The 25,744-nt window shown below is 38.4% G+C and overlaps 1 protein-coding gene across 2 annotated transcripts; it reads left to right on the forward strand.

Moving 5' to 3' along the window:
• LGSN (lengsin, lens protein with glutamine synthetase domain) lies at positions 1-25,413 on the forward strand. 2 transcript variants are annotated; one of them, XM_074153863.1, is made up of 5 exons: positions 1-30; positions 7,268-7,330; positions 8,407-9,394; positions 21,783-21,961; positions 24,214-25,413. In XM_074153863.1, exons 1-5 carry the CDS (start codon positions 1-3, stop codon positions 25,411-25,413), a joined length of 2,460 nt encoding a protein of 819 aa, XP_074009964.1. The 2 variants fall into 2 exon arrangements, with proteins under 2 accessions (XP_074009964.1, XP_074009965.1); XM_074153864.1 differs by lacking the exon at positions 7,268-7,330.
• Positions 25,414-25,744: the final 331 nt, after the last annotated feature.

Consider the following 25,744-nt stretch of genomic DNA (forward strand, 5'->3'; position numbering starts at 1 on the left):
ATGAACGAAAAGGAAGATCTTACTCAGCAGGTAAGAGGCTGACTGTGAATGATTTTCAAGCAGATAACGCAGGTATAAAATGCTTTTTGCACCCACTTCAAGCTTTCAAGTGAGTGAATACTTCGTTGTGGATTACATGCAAGGCTCTTCGTGCATGTATGTTGAGCGTGGTCTAATTCTAAAGCAAATGCAGGTCAAAGAAAGGCTTCTTGTTTAAACTGGAAAAAACCCATTTTCTTTAGGAAGAAAATCTAACTCATTTTAACTTCTTATTTCTTTAAGTTATATCTTTATCAAAAGTCATCAAAACAGACATCTAAAATCTGACCCTATTAATATTTGTGGGAAAACAGATTGCCTTTGGCTTCATTAATGTAAATGAAAGCACTACAATTTGTGGACCAGAGTGTGAGCTGTTAGAAAGTGACACTCCTAAGTCAGGCTACCGACCTAAGTGGAGCTGCTCAATTTCTAGATGAGTGCATTTTAAAACAGATTCTGGTGCTGAATTTGTAAGATATATACTTTAAATAAAGTAAAAAAAAAAAAAAAAAACACCGTACCTGCTATTTTGAGTAGTATCCAGAAGATCTCATTGTGGAAACTTGAAATTAAAGTGTTTCGTTGAAAATATTGAGAAAGATGTAATGTGGCTTGGAACTAACAGTGCAGACAGACTTCCTGAGGCTATTAGACATTTTTTATCAAGGTGAACAAATGGATACTTTATATGCCAGAGATGCACCTATTCTGAGTCACTGACTGCCTCCTAGACCATATTTGTATATGAAATGAGTCACAGAAATTAGACATAAAATTCTTGTAGATCATTAAGTTCACTCCCTCACAAATGTCTTCCTGAGGATTAGTCAACTGTTAAATGGGTACTGCTTTTAGATCTCATTTACACTGCTGCAAATTGGAGATGACACCACCAGTGTACTGTTGTGGTCCCAAATCACCATGAAGGCAGTTTCAGCTTCTTCATTTTGAGACTCTATCATAATTTAGGGGTTTTTTTTACATGGTGCAGGTGGCATAGGCTGAGGGAAAGTATTTGGAAAAAACCTTGCCACAAGGACAACTCCACTACTTTAAGGCAGCAAGACAATCAGTGACCTTGAAGAGCTCATCTAATAATTGCATATACAGTGTGAAGGCTTTGGGTCAGAGTAGCAGATAAAGACAGATGTGAAAATAAATGGCACAATACTGTGAGCTAAACTCCTTCTATTCATTTTCACTTGAAGGATATTAATAATCTTGAGTATATATTTAAAAGTTTCAAAGAGAGAAGGAGACTTTGCTTCTGCTCCTAACATTACCATGTCTTCCTGTGACCTATGGCAAGTTTGTGCTTCAGCTTCTCTAACTGCAAAATAATCACATGTACCTAATATTTATGCCACCTGCAGGTCCTTCACTAGAAGGTTTTTGTAGCAGTGAATCACTGTCAAAGAGCCACTTCATCAAACAAGGTCACTGAGGGAGAAATTAGTCACAGCAATATCTTGACAATGTGCTGTGATCTTCATGTCTCCAGTTTACAAGCCACCAGTGTCTGTTTATTGTAGCACACATTGTTTTAACACTGTGCAAGAGCCAGAGCCCCTCTCTGTTCCTGGAGCCACTCCATGGAAACGTCTGTGTTGTCGTCTCTATGACTCCATGGCCAGATTCCCTCCTGGTACAAATCTGTGTTGCTTCAGTGACTCCAGTGAAGCTGCATTAATTCCCAGCAGTAGATAATTTGTTCCTGCATCCTGTGCTCCTTCGCTGCTTGGTTACTGGAGGAGCAGCTGGGTAATGCTTTCCATCTGTCAGGAGAAGGGACAGGGATAGGACTTGGACAGGGGTGTACTTGCTTTATGGGTACTATTGTGTAAGGTCTAAAGGAGCATCTCCTCTTGACTTGGCTTACAGTTTTTGAAATTTGTTACTACACAAAAAGATTAACTAAACTTGAACGTAACAGACTGGGGAGCTGTGGAGGGTAACCAGCCAGAGTGGAACAGAAAAAGTTCCTCAGCATTTAGTTTCATAGGAATTGAAAAACTTTCAAAAACCGTGTAACTTTTAAAATAAAACTGAACATGGAAAACGAACAATGTGAATAATGTCACATGTCAACATCACTTGAACAATATTTTTAGATTTTTTTTTTAGATTGGAAACATTTCATTCCAGTTTTTCAACATTGTTTTCATCATGTGTTTTCAACATATGATAGAAAAAAAAAGTCAAACCTAAGCGAAGCACTTTAACTTTTCATAAATAAAAAACTCACCCAACCAATCCTTACATATTTTTGACATTTCTGTTTCAGTTTCCCATGTCTTTTTAATTCTCAGTTATACCAGATTTTCACATTTTGATGTTCTCTACAAAATTAATCTTTCGTTCTTGAAAAATCTTTAGCAACGACTCAGGAAGATCATCACAATTTGACCTCTAAACAGTCAGTTAAAATAATGGCTAAAATTGTTTAATCATCTGAAACAAAAGAGAAAAAGTGAGAATGTGACTGAGACCCACTGGGGTCCATATTTTGCTGAGTGTTTGCATCACTTTTTTGGGTAGCGAGTATCAGAAACATTCGGTTATCTTGTTGATTAGATGTACGAAAGCTCCTGCTAGAGTAACACCTTGCCTCTTTCAACTTTTTCTGTGATATAAATCCTTCTGCAGCCATTCACCTACGTTTACTTGGAGCATCCTTTAAACTAACTCCCTTTCTCCCTTTTTCTCCCTTTTTCTTCCTTTTTCTCCCATTTTGTCCTTTCAAATGCTATAGTGTGAGTTTCTTCTTCTCATTTCCCTGTCTCTCTTTGTCAATACATTTTGGAGACAGGTTTGTAAACCCAATAGTGTTTGCAGTCTTGCATGAGGTCATGATGCAAAGAAAACGTAGGAGAAAAATAGAAGGTCCCTTCCACAGCCTCGGAATTTGCCTCATAGAACCATACAGATATATTTTCAGTCACCTATAAAATCCTTTTAGGGCAAAAGTTTAAGAATTGCCTTGGATTTTCACCTGTGTTTCACACACCAGAAATCTCAGCACTTACTATTCGTCCCAAAGGCAACACTTTACATTTCCAAATGCTCTCCGCTTGTGGATTGGCAGGTTTACAGCTGAACTGCCTTTTGGCAGTGCTGTATTTCACGATACTGTTAATGTTCCACTGCAGAGCTTGTATGTAGCCTAAAAGTGGACACAAAGTGACTAAGAAAAATTGCTTTAGATGTATGTTTTCTGTGTTACCACAAGACATAAGATGTCTATAAGCTGTAGAAGCCCAATGGCATGCCAGAAGTGGCATGTGATTGGGTTAAGTAGAGCCAACAGTTTCATCTGCACAGTGCTGAAATATTTGCTTGCTGATACTGTCCTGTATTCTCTCCTCTTCCTACCTGCATGGTGCCTTAATATGCTGCTGTAAAGCACGAGTGTAGCCCTTATGCTCTGTTGATAGTTAGAGATGCTCAGACTGTTGTGTACCTGAAGTGACACAGTGGGCACCCAGTGAAGACAAGAAAACCTGTTATTTGTATGAGATGAGATTATCCATAACGGGAAATTAAGTCTGATCCACCCTTACTCTTCCTGCCTGTTGCAGGACTTGCGCTCTTCCACCTCTGCTGAAACCTTACCAGGCTCAAACCCCCAGTGCAGAGGCGAATTGGTGTACAGTGATGACAAACAAAATGAGTTTGCAGCACTGGGGCAAGAAGTCCCGATGGAAGTCAGAACTCGGGGGAGTACCGATACCTACCTATCAATGACAATTAACGTCAGATACATCTTTAGAAAGAAAAATCTAAATCTCAGATTTTTTGCATAATGTGGCCCACACTGTTTATATTTTGGACCTAATTCTTCTGGCATGAATAACACTCCCGAGTGTTCACTTGCTAAGAAAGAGAAGCAAATTTCAAAGCTTTCAAGACCTCTGACTTAGGGTGCCAGTACATATTTAAAAACAAGCAAACAAAGATTGAATTATGCTGAAACAAATGTTGGCTGAAAGAACTTTCAAGTAGCTTTAGTATCTCCTGTCACTGCTGCCACAGAGCAACAAAAATGTAGAAATACCCAGCAATGAAATAAAAAATAATTAGAACTTTTGCCATATTAATACCATAACTTTTTTGCTTTCCTTTCAGCACAGCAGGACACATGGTTCCACAAAATTAAGTCACAATATGTATCCAATCCACTTGCACTGTAACTCCTTTCAAGCTGCTATTTTACTTAATCAACCCTGTCTTCCGCAGAAAAAACTTGATAGAAATAAAAAGCTAAAGAGATAATTCGTAAGTCATATTTCTTGGGTGTTCTCCCCTCTGTGCCCAGGTATTGGGCCTTTTCTGATGGTAGACACCACATAAACTAATAGATGAATAAGGCTGTGTCATAACCCATGCATATGAGGGAGGAATGCTGTATTTGTACCTTTGCAAAAAATTTAGTGCTTAGTTCACTGCAGAAAATACTGTGATTGATTTCTAAATGAAAGTCAATGAATGTCTTTAGAAATGAAGAGTTGTTCTCCTGCACAAAGTCACGGCGTGCCTTGTGCTGAGCCCCTTAAGTAATACATAGATTGTTCTCTGTATAAATGTAAGAGTTTTGCTTATTTGAAGGTGAACATGATCACTGTTTTTAAAAGCAATGGTCACAGTACCTCTTTCAGGTCTATGATCAAAATGCAGTACCATAGTCTCAATTCTTTAATGGAAAATAAACCTGCTACTACTATAGGCACATTAGTCAGCACATTAGTTATTAGAGTTCTGTTGCAAGTGAGTGTTTCCATTAACAAGTTTACAAGTGTTTGGTCCTTATCCTGCTCATCTCTATTCAGAAAGAATTTTATTTTGGTAAGGATTATAATGTAGGGATGGTACCTTGTGTTCGTGAAACCATTTGGAATGGCTAATTGTGTGAATAGGTAGTGTTCTGACATTTTGCTTTTAATACATGAACTACTCTTTGTCTGACTTCAGTATACAGGTGTTATAAGAAAGGATGTGCTCATCTTTCCTTCAGTTGTTTTATTGAACATTTTTCAGCGTTCTACAATAGGGACAACAGGCAAAAACTTAGTTTAACATTAACATTTTCAATGGTTATCTTTGAGCACAGAGTGGGAATATATTATAAAGCAGACATGCAGATGGTGTTACGATTATGTTACAGGTTTCAAGTTATTCAAAGGAAACAAAAGAATTCTGAAAACTTTATACAGTGGAAATCAGAATATTTTGGTGATGGCAACCTCTGCCATGAAAGATATTTAAGTAAATATTTTTCATAAAATCATCAGAAAATACAATCTTTTTACAACTATAGCTTTCATAGCTGGAACTCTTGCCCTTCTCTCAAAAAATAATTTTATACATCAAGAAATTTAATTTGATGCCTGTTTTGTTTAAAAATTATTTGGATTTTTCCATTTGTGGATGCCCCATCCCTGGAAGTGTTCAAGGCCAGGCTGGATGGTGCTTTGAGCAACCTGGTCTAGTGGGAGGTGTCCCTGCCCATGGCAGGGGGGTTGGAACTCGATGATCTTTCAGGTCCCTTCCAACTCTAACCATTCTCTGATTCTATGATTTGGCAGACATTGATTCTTTTACCCCTACTGTTTCTCCCCCAGCTACAATCACTTTCTTGTATTATTAATGGAGATATTAAAATTCTCCATTATAATTCTCCATTATCAGCACTTTTTGTCTGCTTTGTTGTCCAGAAAAGTTCATTCATTACATCTCTATTCCATAATGATTCAGAGCTATAGGAATTAGACCTACTCTGTATGGGTGGGTGTGTAGAGGTATCAGCAATACACCCAGAATTATTTTATCACGGAATCAAAGAATCTTCATGGTTGGAAGGGACCTTTGAGATCATCAAGTCCAACCACAGAAGGAAAAAAAAAAGAAAAAACCAAAAAAACCCAAAGCAAACACTCTCCCACAACACACCCACAACCACACACCACACCCACCCACAAACAGACACAACCAACAATCTCGGGCACTAGAGCATGCCCTGAAGTGCCACGTCTACACGTTTCTTAAATACCTCCAGGGATGGTGACCCCACCACCTCCCTGGGCAGGCTGTTCCAGTGCCTGACCACCCTCTCAGAAAAGTCATTCTTCCTAATATCTAATCTAAACCTCCCCTGCCCCAACTTCAGACCATTTCCTCTGGTCCTGTCATTATTCCCTTGGGAGAAGAGGCCAACACCCACCTCTCTACACCCTCCTTTCAGGGAGTTGTATAGAGGGCAATGAGGTCTCCCCTCAGCCTCCTCTTCTCCAAACTAAACATGCCCAGTTCCCTCAGCCTCTCCTCATAGGACTTGTTCTCCAGACCCCTCACCAGCTTGGTGGTTCTCCTCTGGACACGCTCCAGCAGCTCAATGTCCTTCCTGTAGTGAGGGGCCCAGAACTGAACACAGCACTCGAGGTGAGGCCTCACCAGTGCCCAGTACATAGCACCATCACTGCCCTGCTCCTGCTGGCCACGCTGTTCCTGATACAGGCCAGGATGCCGTTGGCCTTCTTGGCCACCTGGGCACACTGCTGGCTCATGTGAAGCCGGCTGTCCACCAACACCCCCAGGTCCTTTTCTGCTGGGCAGCTTTCCAGCCTCTCTTCTGCAAGCCTGTAGCGTTGCCTGGGGTGTATTATGGGCGTAGATCAAAGCCTTTTGACGAAGAAACGGATTCATTAAAAACTCTGTGCTAAAACTGGGCTAAGCAAGGATTTCTGTTGTCAATGAGCCAGCAACTGTGTTTGATTGTGGGGATCACAAGCACATCACTGTCAAGACACGTGCATGGGAATTCCGGGCAGAGAGGGGCTTGTCCTGCTGATAAAGCTGGCAGCCGGCCGCCATCCCCGCTAAGAGCAGTGCCCCGGCAGCCCCCAAAGCAGCCATAAGTACAGCACATCGCAAAGATTTAGAGCAAAGGGGAGAGAGGAAGGAAGTATTTCTGCGAGTTCTGTTTTAGGAGAGAAGCCATAATCCTTTTTTGACTAGATAATGACGGAAAATAGCATAATGAGAAAATAGGGAAAATGAGGAGGAATAATGCAGGGACAAGGGAGGTGTTCATGACCTTAATGGAGGCCACGTAACTGTTTCCTTCCATATGCACATCAGATGCTGCTGCCTTTTCTTCTGCCTGCTTTTGTATGCCAACAGGAATCTCTTCTGTCTTATCCAGACTGGCATTCACTTTGCTTTTGTGCAGATCCCTACTCATTCTGGAAATTCAGGAATTGGAGAGAGTGCAGATTATTCCTTTGTGGAAAAGGTAAAGCACGGTCTCATTCAGAGGACATCTCTTGATTCCCCAGTGTTTTTACAGGTGTTAATTCCAGCCCAACCCAAGCAAATCAAGGACTGTTGGTCAAAGACTGCTGAGTCTTAAATACATGCTTGAGCAGGTATTCATAAGCAATATAACAATTTGTGATCGGCTATGGAGTGATTTATGTTTTGGTTAAACCTTATTATGGAGTTTTCATTAAGGCATCATGAGATGGAGAATTCAGTCCCTACCTTGATAGCTTGTGAAATAATTAATCACCCACTGTATTAAAATCTCTGTTATTTTTTAATTTGAATGTATCTGGTTTTGATTTCCTGTCCTTTTTCCTGTCGCCATCAGATTAATCACACTTGTGGTAGGATCAGAATACTTGGGATAGATGATGATCCAGACACTTCTTGATATTCTTTGGGATAACGCAAGCAGAATAATTTTTGTAGCTTCTTTTTATACCTTCTCCACATCCATTTTAAAATCTGCTCCCAACACTACAAATTAAATCCTTTCAATGCCATATATAAAGGTAAACATCGTCTTTGGTTTTTTTCTTGTTTACACATCCAAATATGTGTTTGTCCTTTTGACCACTGCCCTGGAATTTCAGTTATTTAGCCAAATTAGATCCTGAAATTAACTCTAAAGCTGTTTATTTTCAGGTTTCACTCCTCATACTTATAGGGATTGCCAGAGTTCTCTGTTTCAGGGCACTAAATTCCCTTTATAAATACAAATGCTTTTAAAGCGCACATTTGACAAATGGTGTCACACAGTGTACAATGTCTTATATTTTAACCTACTAAATCTGCCTTAAAACTATATTATGAAAGCATTTTCACCAATTTTGTTCTAAAATATGAGAAAAAGAATTCTGTGAATTTTTTTTAAATCAAAATAGCAGAAATAGCAAAAATAGGGTCATTAAGTGTTCACAGCGACATCCATCAGCAAGAAGTAATGGAAGTGCTACAAGGTAAATGCAGCTGGTGGTAGTACTCCATTACCATGTTCTGTTTCATTCATGCATGTTATTTGGTTGTATATTTTATTGCTGGTTACAGAACACATCTGAAAATGACAATGATGAAGTTGATGGCAACAATATGTGTGGTTTCAGAAAGAAAAAGGGAGTCAAAGGCCCTACAAAGTACGTTCCTCCTTTAGAAAATGAGAATATGGAGCCGTTCTGCACCTCAAAAATCTCGGATGCTAGTCCCCTTCAAGGAACCACCAGTTGCTCAGAACCACCACCAGCCCAGTCTCTCCAAAACCCGACTAGCTTTCTTCCAGTACAAAGGGACAGAGGGGGTCATGACAGTTCCCGTACTGGTGGTGATGTGAAAGAAGACATGTCTGGAGAAACACAAGGAAACCAGGATAATGATGACACTGGGAAAAGAACAATAGGAAAAACGCACCAGGAAATAGATACACCAGCTAAAATGGAGCATCCCATGAGTGTACAACCTGCGAGGAGCTCAGGGAAAGCTGGGTGTGGAGGGGCAGTGTGCAGGGGAGATGGCAGTGAGAAGGCAGAGCAGCAACAGGGTGGGATGGAAGAAAAAGTTGTGAAGTTTCACGTGACAAGGACAGGCTCCCTGGACAGTGCTGCGACCACAGACGGGAGCGGTACTGCAGAGTCCTTCACAGGGGCACCTGACATTTCTAGACGAAGCTTGCAGGAGCTGAGAAACCTGCTGAGTGAAGGTCCTCTGCCTGATTATGGGCCCAACTACAGAGGCAAGGCAGGTGGCACTTTTTCTCAGAAAAATTCGAAGCCCCGGGACAAAACAGCTGACAAGCAGGGCCGATCCTTCGAGACTTTTAGTCCCCATTTTGGAGAGGAAAATCGAAAATACCACAGCTTCCACAAGGAGGGAGTGGGGCAGCGGAGAAAACCTCTCCTGGTCCTCAGCTCTGCTGGGTCTGATCAGCATCAACCAGCGGGAAGCGACATGGATCAACTTATTCTGAGACTACCGGCATCTTCAACACATGCAGAAGGCACCGCTCCTGAGATTCAGTTTGACTCCTCCGAAGGCCGAGCTGGTAAGGAAATTTAAACATCACCTGCTGTCCTGTTAAAAAAAAGTGCTACTGTTGTTTTGTTGCTTTGTGGGGTTTTGTTAAGCTGCAAACTTAGTCCGAGCTAGTGCATGAGTGAGTTGACACCTGTGGTTTCTGTGTGATCTGGATGAGTGAGAATTTGTATTCTACAGCTGTGCTGCCTTTCTTTCTTTCTTTCTTTCTTTTTTTTTTTTTTTTTTTAAGGCATTTATGAAGCCCAGCTGCCTGCCAAAAACTGCCACACACAAGTGCTCATGTCTTTTTCACTAACCCTGAAATACTTCCTCATTTAAACTGAGCTCAGGCAACATTTCCCGAAGGTCTGATAGACGCTGCAAAGCTCTGATGGCATCTGGACTTCTTAAAATTTCCTTTTTGTTAAGATTTGCTGCAGTGGAAATTGCTCCCATGTAGGGATGATGTTTTCAATTATCCATCCTGTGAGAGGACTGGAATGCAAAAACATCTAATATAAACCATAAATGAAGAAAAGCAAATGAGACAGAGAACTTCCACTTATCTTCATGCTGTTCAATAAGTCCATTTTGGAAGTGTTTATAGAGCCAATTAATTGCTCCTAATAGGCTGCGGTTTCTTTGAAACTGTAAAGGCTATGCTTCTGGGCTAGCTGGATGAGCATACTGAAAGCTACTATTAGCCATGATAATGTAATGGGCTTGAGCTGTTCATTGTTTTGTGTCTGTTCCAGGAAGCACACAAACAACAATTTGCCAGTTGAATAGATATCAGATTAATAAATTTCTGGGAGTATAAGACTCCGATCATATTATCAGCTTTTCAGGATAGATATCTTACCCTCTGACTGACTTATCTTACTGATGAAAGAAATATTTATCTTATCTCTTCATTGATAATATACCTAGTCCATTATTAACTATATAATAAAATACAATGGTAGCAATTATTTTTCTACAACATTATTAAGTTATCCAGCTTTTTTTAAAGTCTCCTTTCGGATGGGTACAAAAATTGCTATACATGCTCTGAAAACAGACACTTTGAATATATAAAATGTTGTTAGCTATAACAGGATTTCTCAGTAGACTTACTGCATTACCCAGTTTGAACAAGTCTGAACAAGATATCCATGAACATTATCAATGCTAAATCAGGGCACTGCATGAGAAATATAAAGCTTTGAAAAGATATTTTGCGCTCAAATCACTGTCTATTTATGTCTATTAGAATAAATAGGTTAGAGGATTATTTCTCAGCCTACACTTGATGCTGTTCCCTTTCCAGATTTCATTGTTTTTCGCACTGCTGAAAGGCTAGCTCAATGCATTGTCAAATGTAGATTACTACTCTTTTCTCATTGTCTGCAAAACCAGCAAATACATTTTGAAATATAGGAATAACTATTCTTTACCATAACACCATTTACAATGGACAAGGAACGGATGAGATTAATTGTAGATTCCACAGTGAGATTTCAACCAATTTTAGCCACTTGAAGTGGCTAATCCAAGCTTTTTACCTAGTCAGTGGAGAAAAACAGGCATTTTGTCTTCGAAGAGGTATTAGGGGTTGATGAGAAATTGACTTCTGGAGGTAGGCATCTCTTTCCACCCAGTGGTGAAGAAGTCCCATGATGATTAGTTTAGATTATTTGCCTAACTCTGTAATGCCTAAAGCTACCTGGGGTTAATTCTACTCTGTATCACTGGCAATAACAATACCTGTAAGAGAATTATGGATCAGAAGTAACTATGAAGGGAGGTGGGGGAAACTGTTTTGTCTCATCAGAAACAAATCTGAAACCAGAAATTTTGGAATCTCACGAGGTTTGGATTCCCTTTGATTTTGACCAAACAAACTGTAGGATTCAGTGTGTGTTTCCACTGGTATATGAAATGCATAGAAATAGTTTCTACTCAATCATAAAGGCGTGTGTTTGAAATTTAATTTTCATTTAATACATTCAGCAACTTAACTGAAGAGAAAGTTTTAAATAACATTCTGCAGTCTTTAATGAGCCTCTGCTTAAACAGTATTTCATTGCTGTCAGTGATGTTATTAAGATTGATGAGAAAAAAAACCTAAATATTTTATTTTTATGACTAAGATATTATCTTAAATATTTCAGTTACTGAAGTACCTAAACAGAAGTCTTGGATCTAAACATATCTCAACACTGAGTAGATCTGAAATACAACCTCTTGTATTTTGCAAGTTTTCAAATATTTGAACTTGCTCAAATCAGAAATCTTGATCCAAAATGTTTAAAAACATTTGATTTAAAAAAATACAATTAAAGGTGTAAATTGCTCTCTTCTTCTCTTTGTTTCTTTAATATGGAATAAAAAGTAGGAGAGCACTGAAACTGTATGAATATACCTACATATATGATTATTACATGATCAGCGGCCAGTGTATTTACTTAGTTACTATGCTGAGCACTATGCATGTTTGGATGCCATGGCCAAAGCAGGAATAAACTTAATGTCCTAAAAGTACACAGTTAAGAGACAATCTCTAGAGATCAGCAGTAGAAAGACTAAGACTTGTAGCTGAGCTTTAGTGATTCAGTGTAATGTAGAGGATCAAAATACAGTCATGTTAGTTGTGTGGTTAACATCTCTGTAAAACAAAAAATCCATATTTTTTTTCAAAATTCTGATTCGAAATTGCGGAAATATTACTGCATGTGCATTTTGTCCATTGCTTGTCAGGTCTTTTGTAAAAGAAATATTTGTACATGGGAAAAAAAATAATAGAAAAGAGACAGACATGCAAGGTATTTTGGTCAATATGAAAAATATTACTTGGACAGTGAGTGAAACTGGAGATGAAGCTAAAGCTCTTTTAATCTAATTCATTACCATGGAAAGATAGCAACTAACATGCATAGCTAATTAGGCAAATATACTGACTGCACTAATATGAATTTATGAATTTTAATTGCATAAGTATCTATATATGATAATGGTGTGCACTTCTGCAAATTGGTATGTAGTCACTAATAATCAGGAACTTCTTAAGCTCTTCAGTGGCTGCATTCTCAGGAGACCAAGAAAGAGTCTTCCAAACAGTAAAAATTCAGATGGAATTTCACGTAAATAGCATTATAGAATCATAGAATCATCTAGGTTGGAAGGGACCTTCAAGATCATCTAGTCCAACCATCAACCTAAGTCTGACAAAAAAACCCCATCATTAAACCATTAAACCATGTCCCCTGGTGCCATGTCAACCCATCTTTTGAACACCTCCAGGGATGGTGCCTCAACCACTTCCCTAATGTACACACACATACATGAATGCATGCAGGTACTGTATGTATAATATATATAGCATATAATGTTAGTGTATACTGACCTCTCTGAACTCAGATGTTATCACACGCTGCTCTGATTGGTACTAAATTAGAGCATTTATACAATGGTAGCCAGAGAGGCGGCTAAAGAAAATAGCTTTATTTGAGCAATATGAAGTTCCCAGGGATCATGATATAGCATGCTGTTGGCGTTCTCTTTGTCAGAGTGGGCTGCCAGAGTCAGGGACTACAGGTGGCTTCAGCAGCCACTCATGCTGCATGTGGTCAGAGGGACTTGCAGAGCCTTTTGCCACCACGCAGGCTCAGGAGAAATCTCTCTTCTGGACTTTATAAGACAATAGCTCCTCCAGGTAGCTGTAGGTGGGCAACACACCGGAATCAGGCTCTCACCTCAGGCTTCAAATTCCCTTTCTACATCTTGGTCTTTAGCTGGGGACAAACAAGTTTGTTGAAATCTCTTTGAGTGCAGACTGCAGAGCTGGGCCCCCAGAAACCTGGGCAGCTCCTCTAAAACCTGGGCAGGTCCTCTAAACAGGGATCATCTTCTTGAGTGTACATCAGGTGAGGCCATGTAAATATTACCAGCACAGGATCAGAACTGTAGGAGGGAGAAGGAAATTTCTGAAGAGATAAAATATATCTTAACTATAGCTGCAGGCATCAGTAGCTGTCTACTAACTGTTGACATTTCAAGTGCACAGAAAATGAAGGTTTGAATGCTCCAAGAATCACATGAAATGTTATGTGGGAGCTGACCCCAAACACTAAGTTCCTTTGTTAACTTGTCATTTTAAAGAAAAGCATATCAAATAGCTACTAACAGGCTATATTTCATAGATTTCATAGATAAAAAATCATCAGTCCTACAAGCAATTCCCTTTTCTATTACAATGAATAACCTCATTGTCATTCTTAACTTGTTTAAAGCTCTTATTTTTGGTAATAAGGCAGTTACAAAGTACGATGCCTAGTATTTAGGGGCAGAAGCATGAAAAAAAGACTTTAAAAAAACAAATAGCCTAGGCTTTTTGCTCCCTTGGAATTAAAATTTTGTCCACACAGTTTTAACAGAATTTGAACTCCCCTTATGGCTTCACTGTCCTCTGTGCTCACCTGGAAAAGGCACGTCTGTCTCAGCTGATTCTGCTCAGTGAGTCTAGTCAGTGGCTAGGAAAGAGAAAAGGAGAGTCTTCAGGAGCTGTAAGCGGACAATCAGGACATGTAAGTGGACACAGGAGAGCTACGTAAGTTCCTGCTCCAGGCACTTCATATTCACTGCCTCCTGCAGAATAATTATTTCTTACTTTGGGGATTATTTAGGACTGTGTTTTTTACTTGCTACTCTCTCTGCTTTGTATTTTACATAATCTGCACTGTTCTTGCATCTCTCCTAAAGCGAAAAACCAAAGCCATACTGTTCCTTCATGTTCCTTCCTCATGCCCTATCTGCAGTTCAATAAAATTTTTCTAATATTTCTTTTTCTATGTTTTGAACACACTTGAACATAGCAGGGCTGAAGCTCAGCGCCTTTCTAAGCCTTCTCAATTGCCCTTATTTTCTGTTGAACAAACCATCATATTTTCTGCCCATTTCTTTCCTTTTCTCTCTGAACTGACCTATATATAACTTGCTTTTTTTTTTACCTCACAAGCTCTAAGAGCAGCTATTTTTCTTTAAAGCAAACGAAAACTGTTAAGTCCTTTATCTTCCATAACAATAGCTGAAATCTCTTCCTACTCTGTGACTGTGAATTCGTATTTCCCTCCTCAGTCTATACAAAACAAACAAAAATGCTCAGATGGCACTTCCACCCTGTCTTTCTGATCTATTGTGTCCCCTTTTGGATGAGCTCCAATTCTTCTGACTCCCTGTCTGTAGTAAGCTAGTCCTCCCGTGACTGAAAGAGGTGTATTCGCATCGTAATCCTTCCCACCCACTGGAGGCATTAATTTTCTTTCAAGTAATAGTGAAAGGATGCCAAAACAATTAGTTTACACCTAATGTAAGTGGAATGCATTCTCTGCTTGATGTCTCTGCCAGCCACTTCTTCTAAAACATATTCAAGAAGAGTTTAGTCCTTACCTTCAACACTGTGCAAAATCTAAATAACCTTGCTTCCCTTTTAATGTGGTACTCTCACTTATTCTTACTTGATTTTTTTTTCATTTAGGTCAAATATTTTTAGACCAGAAAGAGCTATCTAGTTTACAACAGTGCATCTCTCAGTTCTTGCAACTTTGCTCAGTGATTCCTTCCTTAGTGCAGATTTCCTGTTTGAATTTGAAGAAAGACATGCCACTCTAGATCCATCATATTTAGGATATTATTAAATAGGTAGTTCCACTGGGTATTACTCACCTTAATTTTTTTTTCAGACACCTGCATGTTTTGTATTCAAATCCTCTTGCCTAGGTGGAATCTTCTCTAACATTTCTATAAAACTGTGATAATTTTGTCATTTAATATAGACAAGCCATTTTTATAAAAGATGCTGGAGGGTAGAAAAAGATGAGTAATATATTTTATCTTTCATCTGTTGAGGAATAAAATATTATTTTGTACTCAGTTCTTGATGATGTAGCTACTCTGAGAAGCTATGTCATGTTGTTGTCATACAGTTTGGAAAGAATAATTCATAGATGATTGAAACTGTTCATTGGTATCTAAATTAGCTATAAAACTCACAAAAAGAGCTGAGCTTCTCCATGGACATATCAGTAAAAAAGTCTGCTTCACAGTAAAGATTAAAAAAGGCAGAATATAATGAGACAAAGAAGTGGATGGAAAAAACATTGAAAGTATCAATATCAGTATGAATATCAGGGAAATATTTTTACTGTCTCACATGCTTTCATAAGTTTCTGTTATGCTTACATATTTGTTCCCTGTCAGAGGTCTTGTAGGGCAGCAAAAATAGAGCTAGGAAACACTTTTTTGTGTACTTGAGTGCAGAAATCAAATACTTTACTGACCTATCAGTAAACGTTTTTGGTGAAACTTTTTTTTGTATGAAAAAAAAAAGTAAACTATACAATGTTTTCAACTGAAAATACTTCTGATCACTATTCACATCAATAGCACTATTAGAATGTAGCCTAGTACTGGTTTCTATTTATCATTATAAAAAACAGATGGGAACAGAAAAGAGAGGCTTTAAATGCTAGCAATAAGAATGATGTCTAGCGTAGGAAAAGCTATCATATGAGATTTGAGAAACAGAAGTTGTTAATGTTTGAAGACAAACATGAGCTCAGTACAAACCAGCACACTGTACAAACCAAGCAGACTGGCTGTTCTTAGATACACAAACTGGGGTCCTGTAGGGAAGAGCAGACGTATTTAAATCAGTACTGGGAGGAATTTCCATAGGATTTAGAAGACTGTGGATGCGTGATTATACTGCGGGACTCATTACCAGTGGATATCATCGACACAAGATACCTGTTTTCATAAAGGGGATCAATATTCACACCGATCTTCGAAGCACCCAGTGTTATATTTTTATATATATATATATATATATATATATATTAACCCTTCTGCTCCTAACCACAAGACCACCTTTTCAGTGAGGAATGGCAAAATCCACTCTCTTTGGGCAGGTTATTTTGCAGACAACGCCTTGCCTTCCCTGTTAATAGCCAGTGCCAAAGGCAACTCAGTGTGACAAAACGCTTCCTTGGCTGGCACGGCAATTCCTATGCCTGCAAGGATTGTAATTTCCCCACCACTCTGAGACAGTACCAGGTGCCACAACGTGCCGCAGAGCATAGGGACGTGCAGTCTGATGCTGCGTGGGACACAGGCGTGACCAGAGCCTGTTTCACAGGGCAGGAGGAGGGTGCGCAGCAGCGATGTGGCTGCAGCAGTGTGGTTTCAGGAGGGAGCACATCTGGCACAGATGGAGATACAGTGGGAGGAAGAAACTGGAGGAGAGCTGATGGAAACATGTCTCCTTCTCCAGTGCATGATTTGTATCTGGAGTCTACCTGCTGGCGTCTGTTGTTACTGCCTTAGGTTACATTGGTGGTTGTGTTTCTCAGTGAAGAGTTTCCAATATTAGTACATTTGTTAGGTCAGCCTGTTCCTGTCATCCTCAAGTCCCCTGGCAACATGTAGCACGTTCTTCTCTTTTCATCAGTTTGACACAGTCACCTTTTATAGAGCTGAGAAATTGTTTGCTTTAGATGCGGTGTGATTTAATAAGGGACCATGGGAAAGGATTTCTTTGGACAAGCAGATAATGACAGATTGATCTGGGACGTGTGCATTTTCTTCCGTCATGGCACTTTTGTGTTGCTGAGAAGATAAAGCTGATGTTAATCACTTGCCCTAGCCTGATGTCAGCTGCCCTCAGCAATCTGAATGCTTTCAATATTAATAACCTAAGAATGGCACCACTCTTCTGCTAGAAAGAATATTAATATAATTTGTATAATTTTTAGATATTTTGGTAATATCTTTAGTTTTATGTTATTAATATTCTTTAAATATATGAAGATAATATTTTTATATTTGTAGAAATTTTATACTAATTACAAAAGAAACATGAGTAATACTAATTGTTTCTCAGTGACAATTTAAATGGGAAATACAGATAGAGCCATAGAAAAACAAGTATTAAGTGCTTTTCTGTGTACTACTGATTTGATTTGGGACTGTTTAGTATGAGGAAGAGGAGGCTGAGGGGAGACTTCATCACTCTCTACAACTACTTGAAAGGACACTGTAGAGAGGTTGGTGCTGGTCTCTTCTCACAGGTAATTAATGACAGAACAAGAGGGAATGGCTTCAAGCTCCAACAGGGTAGGTTTAGACTGAACATTAGGAAAGAATTTTTCACAGAAAGAGTGGTCGGGCATTGGAATAGGCTGCCCAGGGAGGGGGTTGAGTCACCATCCCTGGATGTGTTTGAGAGACGTTTAGATGTGATGTTGAGGGATATGGTATAGAGGAGAACTTTGTAGAGTAGTCCACCATCAAGTGGACTCGATGATCCCAAGGGTCTTTTCCAACCTAGATGATTCTATGACTCTATGATCAAGTTTTCTTCACATGGGTGCTAATTGCTGCCTAAAGTTCAGGTGCCTAGTTGTAAAGTCCTCATGGACAGGGTAAATGGTTGGACTCGATGATCCCAAGGGTCTCTTCCAACCTAGACGATTCTATGATTCTATGATTCTATGATATAGATATGCAAGGATATGTACGTACCATTCTGATTTAAGAAAGATGGCCAATCTGGATTTATATTTGATTTTTTAAATAAAAATCTGAAGCAAAATCTGGGCATCTTGTGAAATTTATGTGCATGTTTCCATAAGTAGATTTTCTGAAATGAAAATTAAGATGTGATGATTTCTAGAGGCCCAGAGAGCTAGGGAAACAGTTATACTCATGGACACAATCCCCCCTCATAAGAATGTAAGACTTTTAGACTGTGTATCTAAATCAGCTAGACCTGTCTAATACTTATTTGTTAGCTACCTTATCTGCAATAACTAATAACAAATAACTATAACTTTCCAAACTTTAGTCATCATTGGCTTCATAGTTTTAGTTTGCCAGTGATTTATTTAGTGACTACCAAAAAAATATATTTTGGTACCTGTGCTGGAGGTCAGTAGTTATTCATTAAAAATAATTTAAGAAAGAAATCCCCTTTCATATGTCCAAAACCAGTGAGATATATTAAGCAATGAAGATAATTTTTATCTATTGTGCAATTTACAGAAACTTATTATTTCAATGGGAACGATAATCTGCAAATGATATAAAAGATGGACTGCCTCTGAAAAGTATGTGAAAGCCGTGGGAGTGTTTCTATTGATTCTAACAGATTTTTGATAAAGGCTATTGCAAATGAATAAGTACCTGTCTTTTGACTAGCAGGCTGTCTAGACTGGTATATAGCCTAATTTTAAACTAATACTAGACCAATATATAATTTTAGTCTCATCATCTAAAAAGATATATCATTAATCATAATAAGTCCAACTTGAGAAGACAAATTCTTGCTTCATTTTTGCTTGCTTAATGTTCTTTAAAAACATTATAGGATTTTTCTTTTAATTTATGTTATTTTATATGATCTAAATACATATTGATTCATTTATTCAAATAACTAGCTTGAAGACAACAGATAAATATAAAATTTGGGAAATTATCTACTATTGGTAGATATTTAAAGTAAGTATATTTGTAGCTTTACTTTTAAAATGAATTCATACATCATTAATATGAATGCATATCACATTTGCATTTTTCTTAGATATTGATTTTATATCATTTATATCTCTTAGGAATATTGATTTAAAGAATTACTTGGGTCAGAGTTAAAGTTGTTTTTTTTCGTGAATTATATGTTTTTACCTGAAAAATGTAACAAGCAACATTTCAGGACATTATAAGAAATACTTGCAAAATTTATGCCAAAAGTTGACAATATTCTGATGTCAAGGGTTGCCACTCAAACTTTGTTTGAATAATATAATAATAAGAAAACATAAAAATTTCTATGTGACAGGTGGTAGACAGGAAATGTCTGCCATCTTTACACAGGAAATTAAACGTGTAGAGTAAGGGGTTGAGCACTGCTTTTACAAAGGCAAAAACCTCAGGCTTCTGTCCCTGGAATTGAAGAAGACAGTACTCACCGTAATCTGTAGGAAGATTTTCAGAATCTTTTTCTGTTCCACTAATCTAATAAATAGCCACAGTTTATTAGCTGTTAATAAGGTTTTAAATGATGGTCAGGTTCATAAAGGGGTCAAATCTGCTAAATGTCAGTAAACATTTATGTTGTAAAACAACGTTACAGGATGACTGAAGTGGTATTCAAATAACTATTACTTCGCACACACATGCAAGACAAGACCAGTTTACGTATCCTCCCTGCTCACTATTGTGATTTGGCAGCATCAGTAACAGAGCGAGTGTTACACAAAATAGTTAAACAGGACTTCCTTATTTAATGTACGGCTTTTAAAGGACATAGTGCCCCAATGTTTATAGAAGACAGAGGAAAAAAGGTATTTTCATAAGCAGCTGACAGCTGAAGCAGACCAAAGGGAAAGATGTCCTAAGGAGAAGTGGATGTGACAAATTTATTTTTCTTGCTTCTACATTTCTGATTTTTACTCTGTTTTCCTATAGACTCTTATATTTACTTAAAATTTTGTCCTATACTTTCATCTGTTGTTTCTCATGGGGCACTGTTATTACTTAACTTCTGGCTTTACTTTCCTAAAGTATCATTGTCGCATCCTTGCCATCTAAAGCTGGAGGATGCTCCAGTAATATTCAAAGGCTCTGAGAAGTCTGTGTCTGTGGATGAGCTTGCTGCCTTCTCAGGGAATAATCAGACAGCCTTGTGCTGGGTTAGCTGGAGAGCCTCCTTACAGCCTCACAGCTGGCAGTCCTACTTGCCCCAAAGGAGAGGTCAAAAAGATGCATTTGTGGCTGCTGGCTACTTCTAATGGCGCCAAACTCTAGTTTGGCTGGTTTGGTAGTGGAGAGATTGCAAGTGCTCCCACCAACCTTTGTAGTGCCTCAGCATGAGTCTTTTAACTTCCATTTGAAGGGTGGTGGTGAATGGTTGCTGTTGGTGATCTTCCACTGTGGATCTGAAAGATCTGCAAAAATTCACCTGATCTTATCCTCAGGAAGAATGGAAGACTTTCCTCCCAGAAATACAGGAAGAAATATTTTTCACATCTTAATATCAAATTTTATCCTTGGTCTAGTTAGCTTATTGTACTAAAAGGAAATCAAAACCTTATGTAGTTTAACTTAAATATTACGAATACGTAGATACTTGTCATGGTTTAACCCCAGCTGGAAACTAGGACCTTGCAGCTGTTCAATCACTTCCCGATCCCCCTGTAGCATAGGGCGAAGAGAGAGAAAAGAAAAAAACAAACAATAAAACCCTTGTGGGTTGAGATATAGACAGCTTAATAGAACAATAATGGAAGAAAAATAACAACAATAATAATAATAATGGTAAAAGATTATACAAAAAAAGTGATGCAGTACTATTGCCCTCACTACTCAATGATCAATTGTCCAGCCCGTCCCGAACAGTGACTGCAGATTCCTGCCACCCCAGCCAACCTCCCTTTATAGGCTGAGCATGATGTCTATGGTTTGGAATATCCCTTCGGCCAGCTTGTCCTGTCTACGCTCCCTCTCAGCTGCTATGGGAAACTGAAAAAGTCCTTGACTAATGTAAACATCACCTAGCAACAACTAAAACAATATGCGTTATCAACATTATTCTCATACTAAATGCAGAACACAGCAGCTGCTAGGAAGAACATTAACTTTATCCTAGCTGAAACCAGGACAATACTCAAAAGAAAAGTAGACTGAGAGATTGAGAGGCTTGTGAGAGGAAGTTGCTGTGCCCAGGTCTCTGCTCCATTACACAGGTTATGCTTCGATGTTACTGCTTTCATGTCAAGAAGCTTATACATTCCTACAGCTGCTGTAATACAGTTAAGAAAACAACTCCATGACAGCAAATGCATAAATGTGTAAGCTTCTTTTAAAAGTCTGCTGCCTGTGGTGGGGAAGACTGCAGTCCTCCTCAGGAGGTCTTGAAAAAGGTTTAACAGAAGACAAGTGCCCTTTTTATCATGTTTCTGTATCCATGCACTTTTCAAAGGCATTGAAGCAACATAGCATCTGAATTCTATCAGTTTTCAGTAGGAAATAGGTATCCAGTTGCTATTTGTGCTCCTAAAAACACCCAACAAACCAGCTGAGGCATCCCTCAGAAATTCCTGGCTTTACCACATGATTCCCCTGTGTTCTCTTACCAACATGAAAAAACATTTAAGTTATAGACCATTCTAAAAAACCAAGGGATTTTATACAGGTCCTCAGGAGAAAAAAGGTGTGTTTATTTACAAAAATGTTTTGTGATCCATTTCTTTTTATTATTTTTGTTTTTACACTCCATGTTGCAGTTTCCCACTGCACTTTAAAAAGTCGCACTTTTTAGGAGAACAGCCTGTATTCCAGCATTCATTATTTTCTTTGACGTGAACATTCCTCTTCACTTATAGTGTCCAGCAGAGAGCCTGATGTAAACAGCCTTGAAAGTCCAACTCTCCTTCACCTGTTCTCTCATATTGAATTTATTAAGCAGCAGATGGCCAGGGACAACGTACAGTTTGTCAGATTTGAATCAGTAGACCTCCATGGTGTGTCAAGATCAAAGAATATTCCTTCTCGCTTTTTTCACGTAAGTTTTTTGGTTTCTGACTGTAGCTTTATATGTTTTCACGTCCCTGTCCTTAATTTATATTTTATATTCTTTTTTTTCATGGTGCAGGCAGAAACTCAAACTTAGGACAAATTTTCTGTTCTCTCCACTTGTTAATGTTCCCAAAGGATCTGGACTTTTTTCATCACTGCAATCATCCATTTCTCTGTTCCTCCAAACAGTAATTTAATTAAATAATGGTAAAAATTTTAGCTCTTTGAACTTCTAATAATCTCTTTCCTCAGAATTATCTTTTCAGGTTCAATGGATTATAAAGATTTTGCTTTACTGAAAATCAGTAAATTGCACAAAAAAAACCAACCCAAAACCAAACCAAAAACACCAAAAAAACCACTGAATGAAAGAAAATAACTGAATGAAAATCAACTTAGCTATGAGAAATTTTATAGTCATCAATCCCATAAGGACGTATCACTGGGTTGCACGATGATTTAATAACAATATTAACCATACGGATGATTCAGGAAGTAAGAACCAAACCAGGAAGCGATCCTCACTGTGTGTATCCTTGACTGATCAGCCTTTTCAGTATATTGCTTCTGTGATACTTCATGTGCATAACTACATTATACTTTCACTCACATATCATAATGAATATTTTAAGCTTTACTGAGTGATCACAAAAAAAGATATGAACATGAAAAAATGTAAAGTACTTTTGTTTCATGTTCCTCCTGAAGCCTAAGCCATGTTTTCATTTTTTCCCTTTTAGATATTGCTCATCTGCAACTGTATCATATAGATACAGTTTTCTCTCTCTGATGGCATTTGGATTTTTTCAAAATATACTTTATCTCAGTCATTATAGTTCTTGTGAGGGGTGGTAGGTTAATTGCAACTTCTCTTTCACTTGCGGTGTCAAACCGTGAATGTCTAGTTCAGCTTGTTGGAAGTCGGCTTTTGTGTTTACTTTACTTACCATCTGAACAAACTGGGGCTTTGTCTGACAGTCTAAATTTTTGGGCACTGAAAAAATGTGTATGTGCATATCTGCACACGTATACACACAGAGCGAGTGAAAGTAATTTCCTTTTTTTTTTTTTATCTTCTTGCGTAGGGGGTTGGAGAAGGGAGAGGTAGTACTATAGGGTAATCATCTTCAACACATTTTCACTGTTGAATAGGCATCAGAGACATCTTGAAGTAATGAAGTAACATTCCCTATCACATGCAGCTTTGGTTATGGGTGTTATGTAGGGAGAATTGGACTGTCACCCACTGGACTGCCACCCACTTAAGGCAGACTTTATTTATTCATTTATTTTAATAGAAGCCACTGTATGCAGTTTGAAGTATTTTAAGAATTATCCATCTGGATAGATAAAATTTTGTATTTTCAGCTCTAAGCTTGCCCTTTTTAGGTTTGTTCTGTCTCCTCTGCTCACTCAGATGGTAATCCTTTCTCTTAGAAGAATAAAGGTAAGATGTAAACATGAGCCAAATTTGACTTGATAGAACTTGGTATAATTGCAGTTTTCATCAGCTAAAGGTCTGAATGTAAGGTAAGTTGTAAAGATATTTCTTTGAAGGTAAATGATCCTTCCTTGGGGTCCTATCTACATTGCATTTGTGTAAGGTGAAGCTCTCTGTTCAAATGGAGAAGAAAGTATAATTATGGGTTTATCCTGTTTGCTACCTAGGAATACTGAATCATTAGAATAATTTCTCACTTGAAAGTGCTTCTCTGCATGTTTACCTCAAACTGTTTAAGTCCAGAAAGTGAGAATTTTCAGTTGAACTTTGCATCTGAAATATGGTGAGGCACATGTAATGGTATTGAAAGAGAAGTTACAGCCTGAATTTGTATTGCCATGAGTTTTGTGTAGTCGCTTGGATCTATGTAAAGGAAAGACTCAGAGGATATGGAAACTAATAGAGTAACTATAGATTGGCTTGAAGAATTTCCACCTAACTGGTGATGCCCATAGTTGTATAAAGATATGCCTAAATGTACATGTTGAACATTTTTTTAGTTCTTTATGGAAATCTAAGAAATGTTCATTGTGATATATGATGCCAGGTTTTTCATACCAATCTTGTAGAAGGTTGTTCTGCTTCATAATGACACAGTAATTGGCTGTTGTCCTCCATTTTAGTGATCTCTGCATATTGCTCTTACTGAGAATCTGAGTCTTATATATTTTACACACATAAAAATACTGATGAGTTATTTTCTTATTTGGTAATCTGTCATTCTGCTTTGTGTTTAGGAAAAAGCAATTCATGGTGTTGCCATGCCCAGAAGTTATCTTGAGCTGACCCTGAATCCTAGAGATAATGAATTAGATTACATAAATGCAACCAATTTTAATTGTGACATAATCCTGAACCCTGATTTATCAACGTTTCGAATTCTGCCCTGGACTGAGCAGACTGCGAGAGTGATATGTGATTCCTTCACCGTGCTGGGCAACCCATTAATGACCTCACCAAGGCACATTGCCAAGAAACAGCTGAGCCAGCTTCAGGACAATGGCTTTTCTCTGCAGTCTGCCTTCACTTATGAATTTTGTATTTATGGCATTACCGAGATAGTAAATTCAAAGACAATATCCTTTCCTGCAGCCACGATACTAAATAACCACGACCAGACTTTCATTCAGGAGCTCATTGAAGGAATGTATTATGCTGGTGCCAACATTGAAAGCTTTTCTTCTTCCAGTGGGCCTGGCCAAATGGAGATCACTTTTCATCCAGTGTTTGGCATAGATGCTGCTGACAGTGCCTTCACATTTAGAACAGGCATTAAAGAGGTGGCTAAGAAGTATAACTACGTGGCTAGCTTTTTCTCAGAATCAGGATTCTACAATTCAGGGGCTCTGTCACATAGCCTGTGGGATTTGAATGGCCAGAAGAATGTGTTTTCTGCTGGTTATGGAGCTGAGGAGCTCTCAGATATTGGAAAAAATTGGTTATCGGGTCTCTTGGCACACACAGCAGCTATCAGCTGCTTGATGGCTCCTACCACCAGCTGCCGTAAGCCATATTCTAAATACAGTAAAGAATCAAAAGAGACTGTAAATGCAAAATGGGCATATAATGATAACAGCTGTGCCTTTAATGTCAAATGTCATGGTGGAAAAAGCACTCGCATAGAGAATAAATTAAGTTCTGCTACAGCAAACCCCTATCTGGTGCTTGCTGCTACTATTGCTGCAGGTCTAGATGGAATAAAGAGAGGACTTAGGTATGATGATGTGTTCCAAGAAGAAAATCTCACTGCTGATCTGAAACATTCATCAATCCCTCTGAAACTAGAAGATGCTCTTGTTGCACTTGAGAAAGATTCGTGCATTAAGGAAGCATTAGGCGAAACTTTTATCCGATACTTTGTTGCCATGAAACATTATGAGTTAGAAACTGAAGAAATGGATAGCGAAAGGAATAAATGCTTGGGGTATTTTATTTAGAAAGAGCACTCTTCTGTAGCGATGCTGTGTAAATGCATACAGTGAATGGCTAGGAATCTTGAAATTAGTAAACATATTTAAAAATCTTTTTAATGCTTTGGGATTTTCCTGTCTGAGTACATTCAGGACAGTGGAAAGCTGAAACTCATGAAAGAACATTATCAGGCTTTTAAAAAACAGGTGGGTTTTTTTTCAATTTAAGTGAAAATTTAGGTGCTGGTCAAAAGAAGAAAAGAGAAGGTGAAATGTAGAAGAGCAACTGTACAACTGTAATAGGATTGTCAGATGTGGAGAAAAGTAGGACTAATGGCAGGGGAAGGGGGAGAGGAGG

Source organism: Numenius arquata, chromosome 9 (assembly GCF_964106895.1).
Source record: "Numenius arquata chromosome 9, bNumArq3.hap1.1, whole genome shotgun sequence".
Taxonomy (NCBI): Eukaryota; Metazoa; Chordata; class Aves; order Charadriiformes; family Scolopacidae; genus Numenius; species Numenius arquata.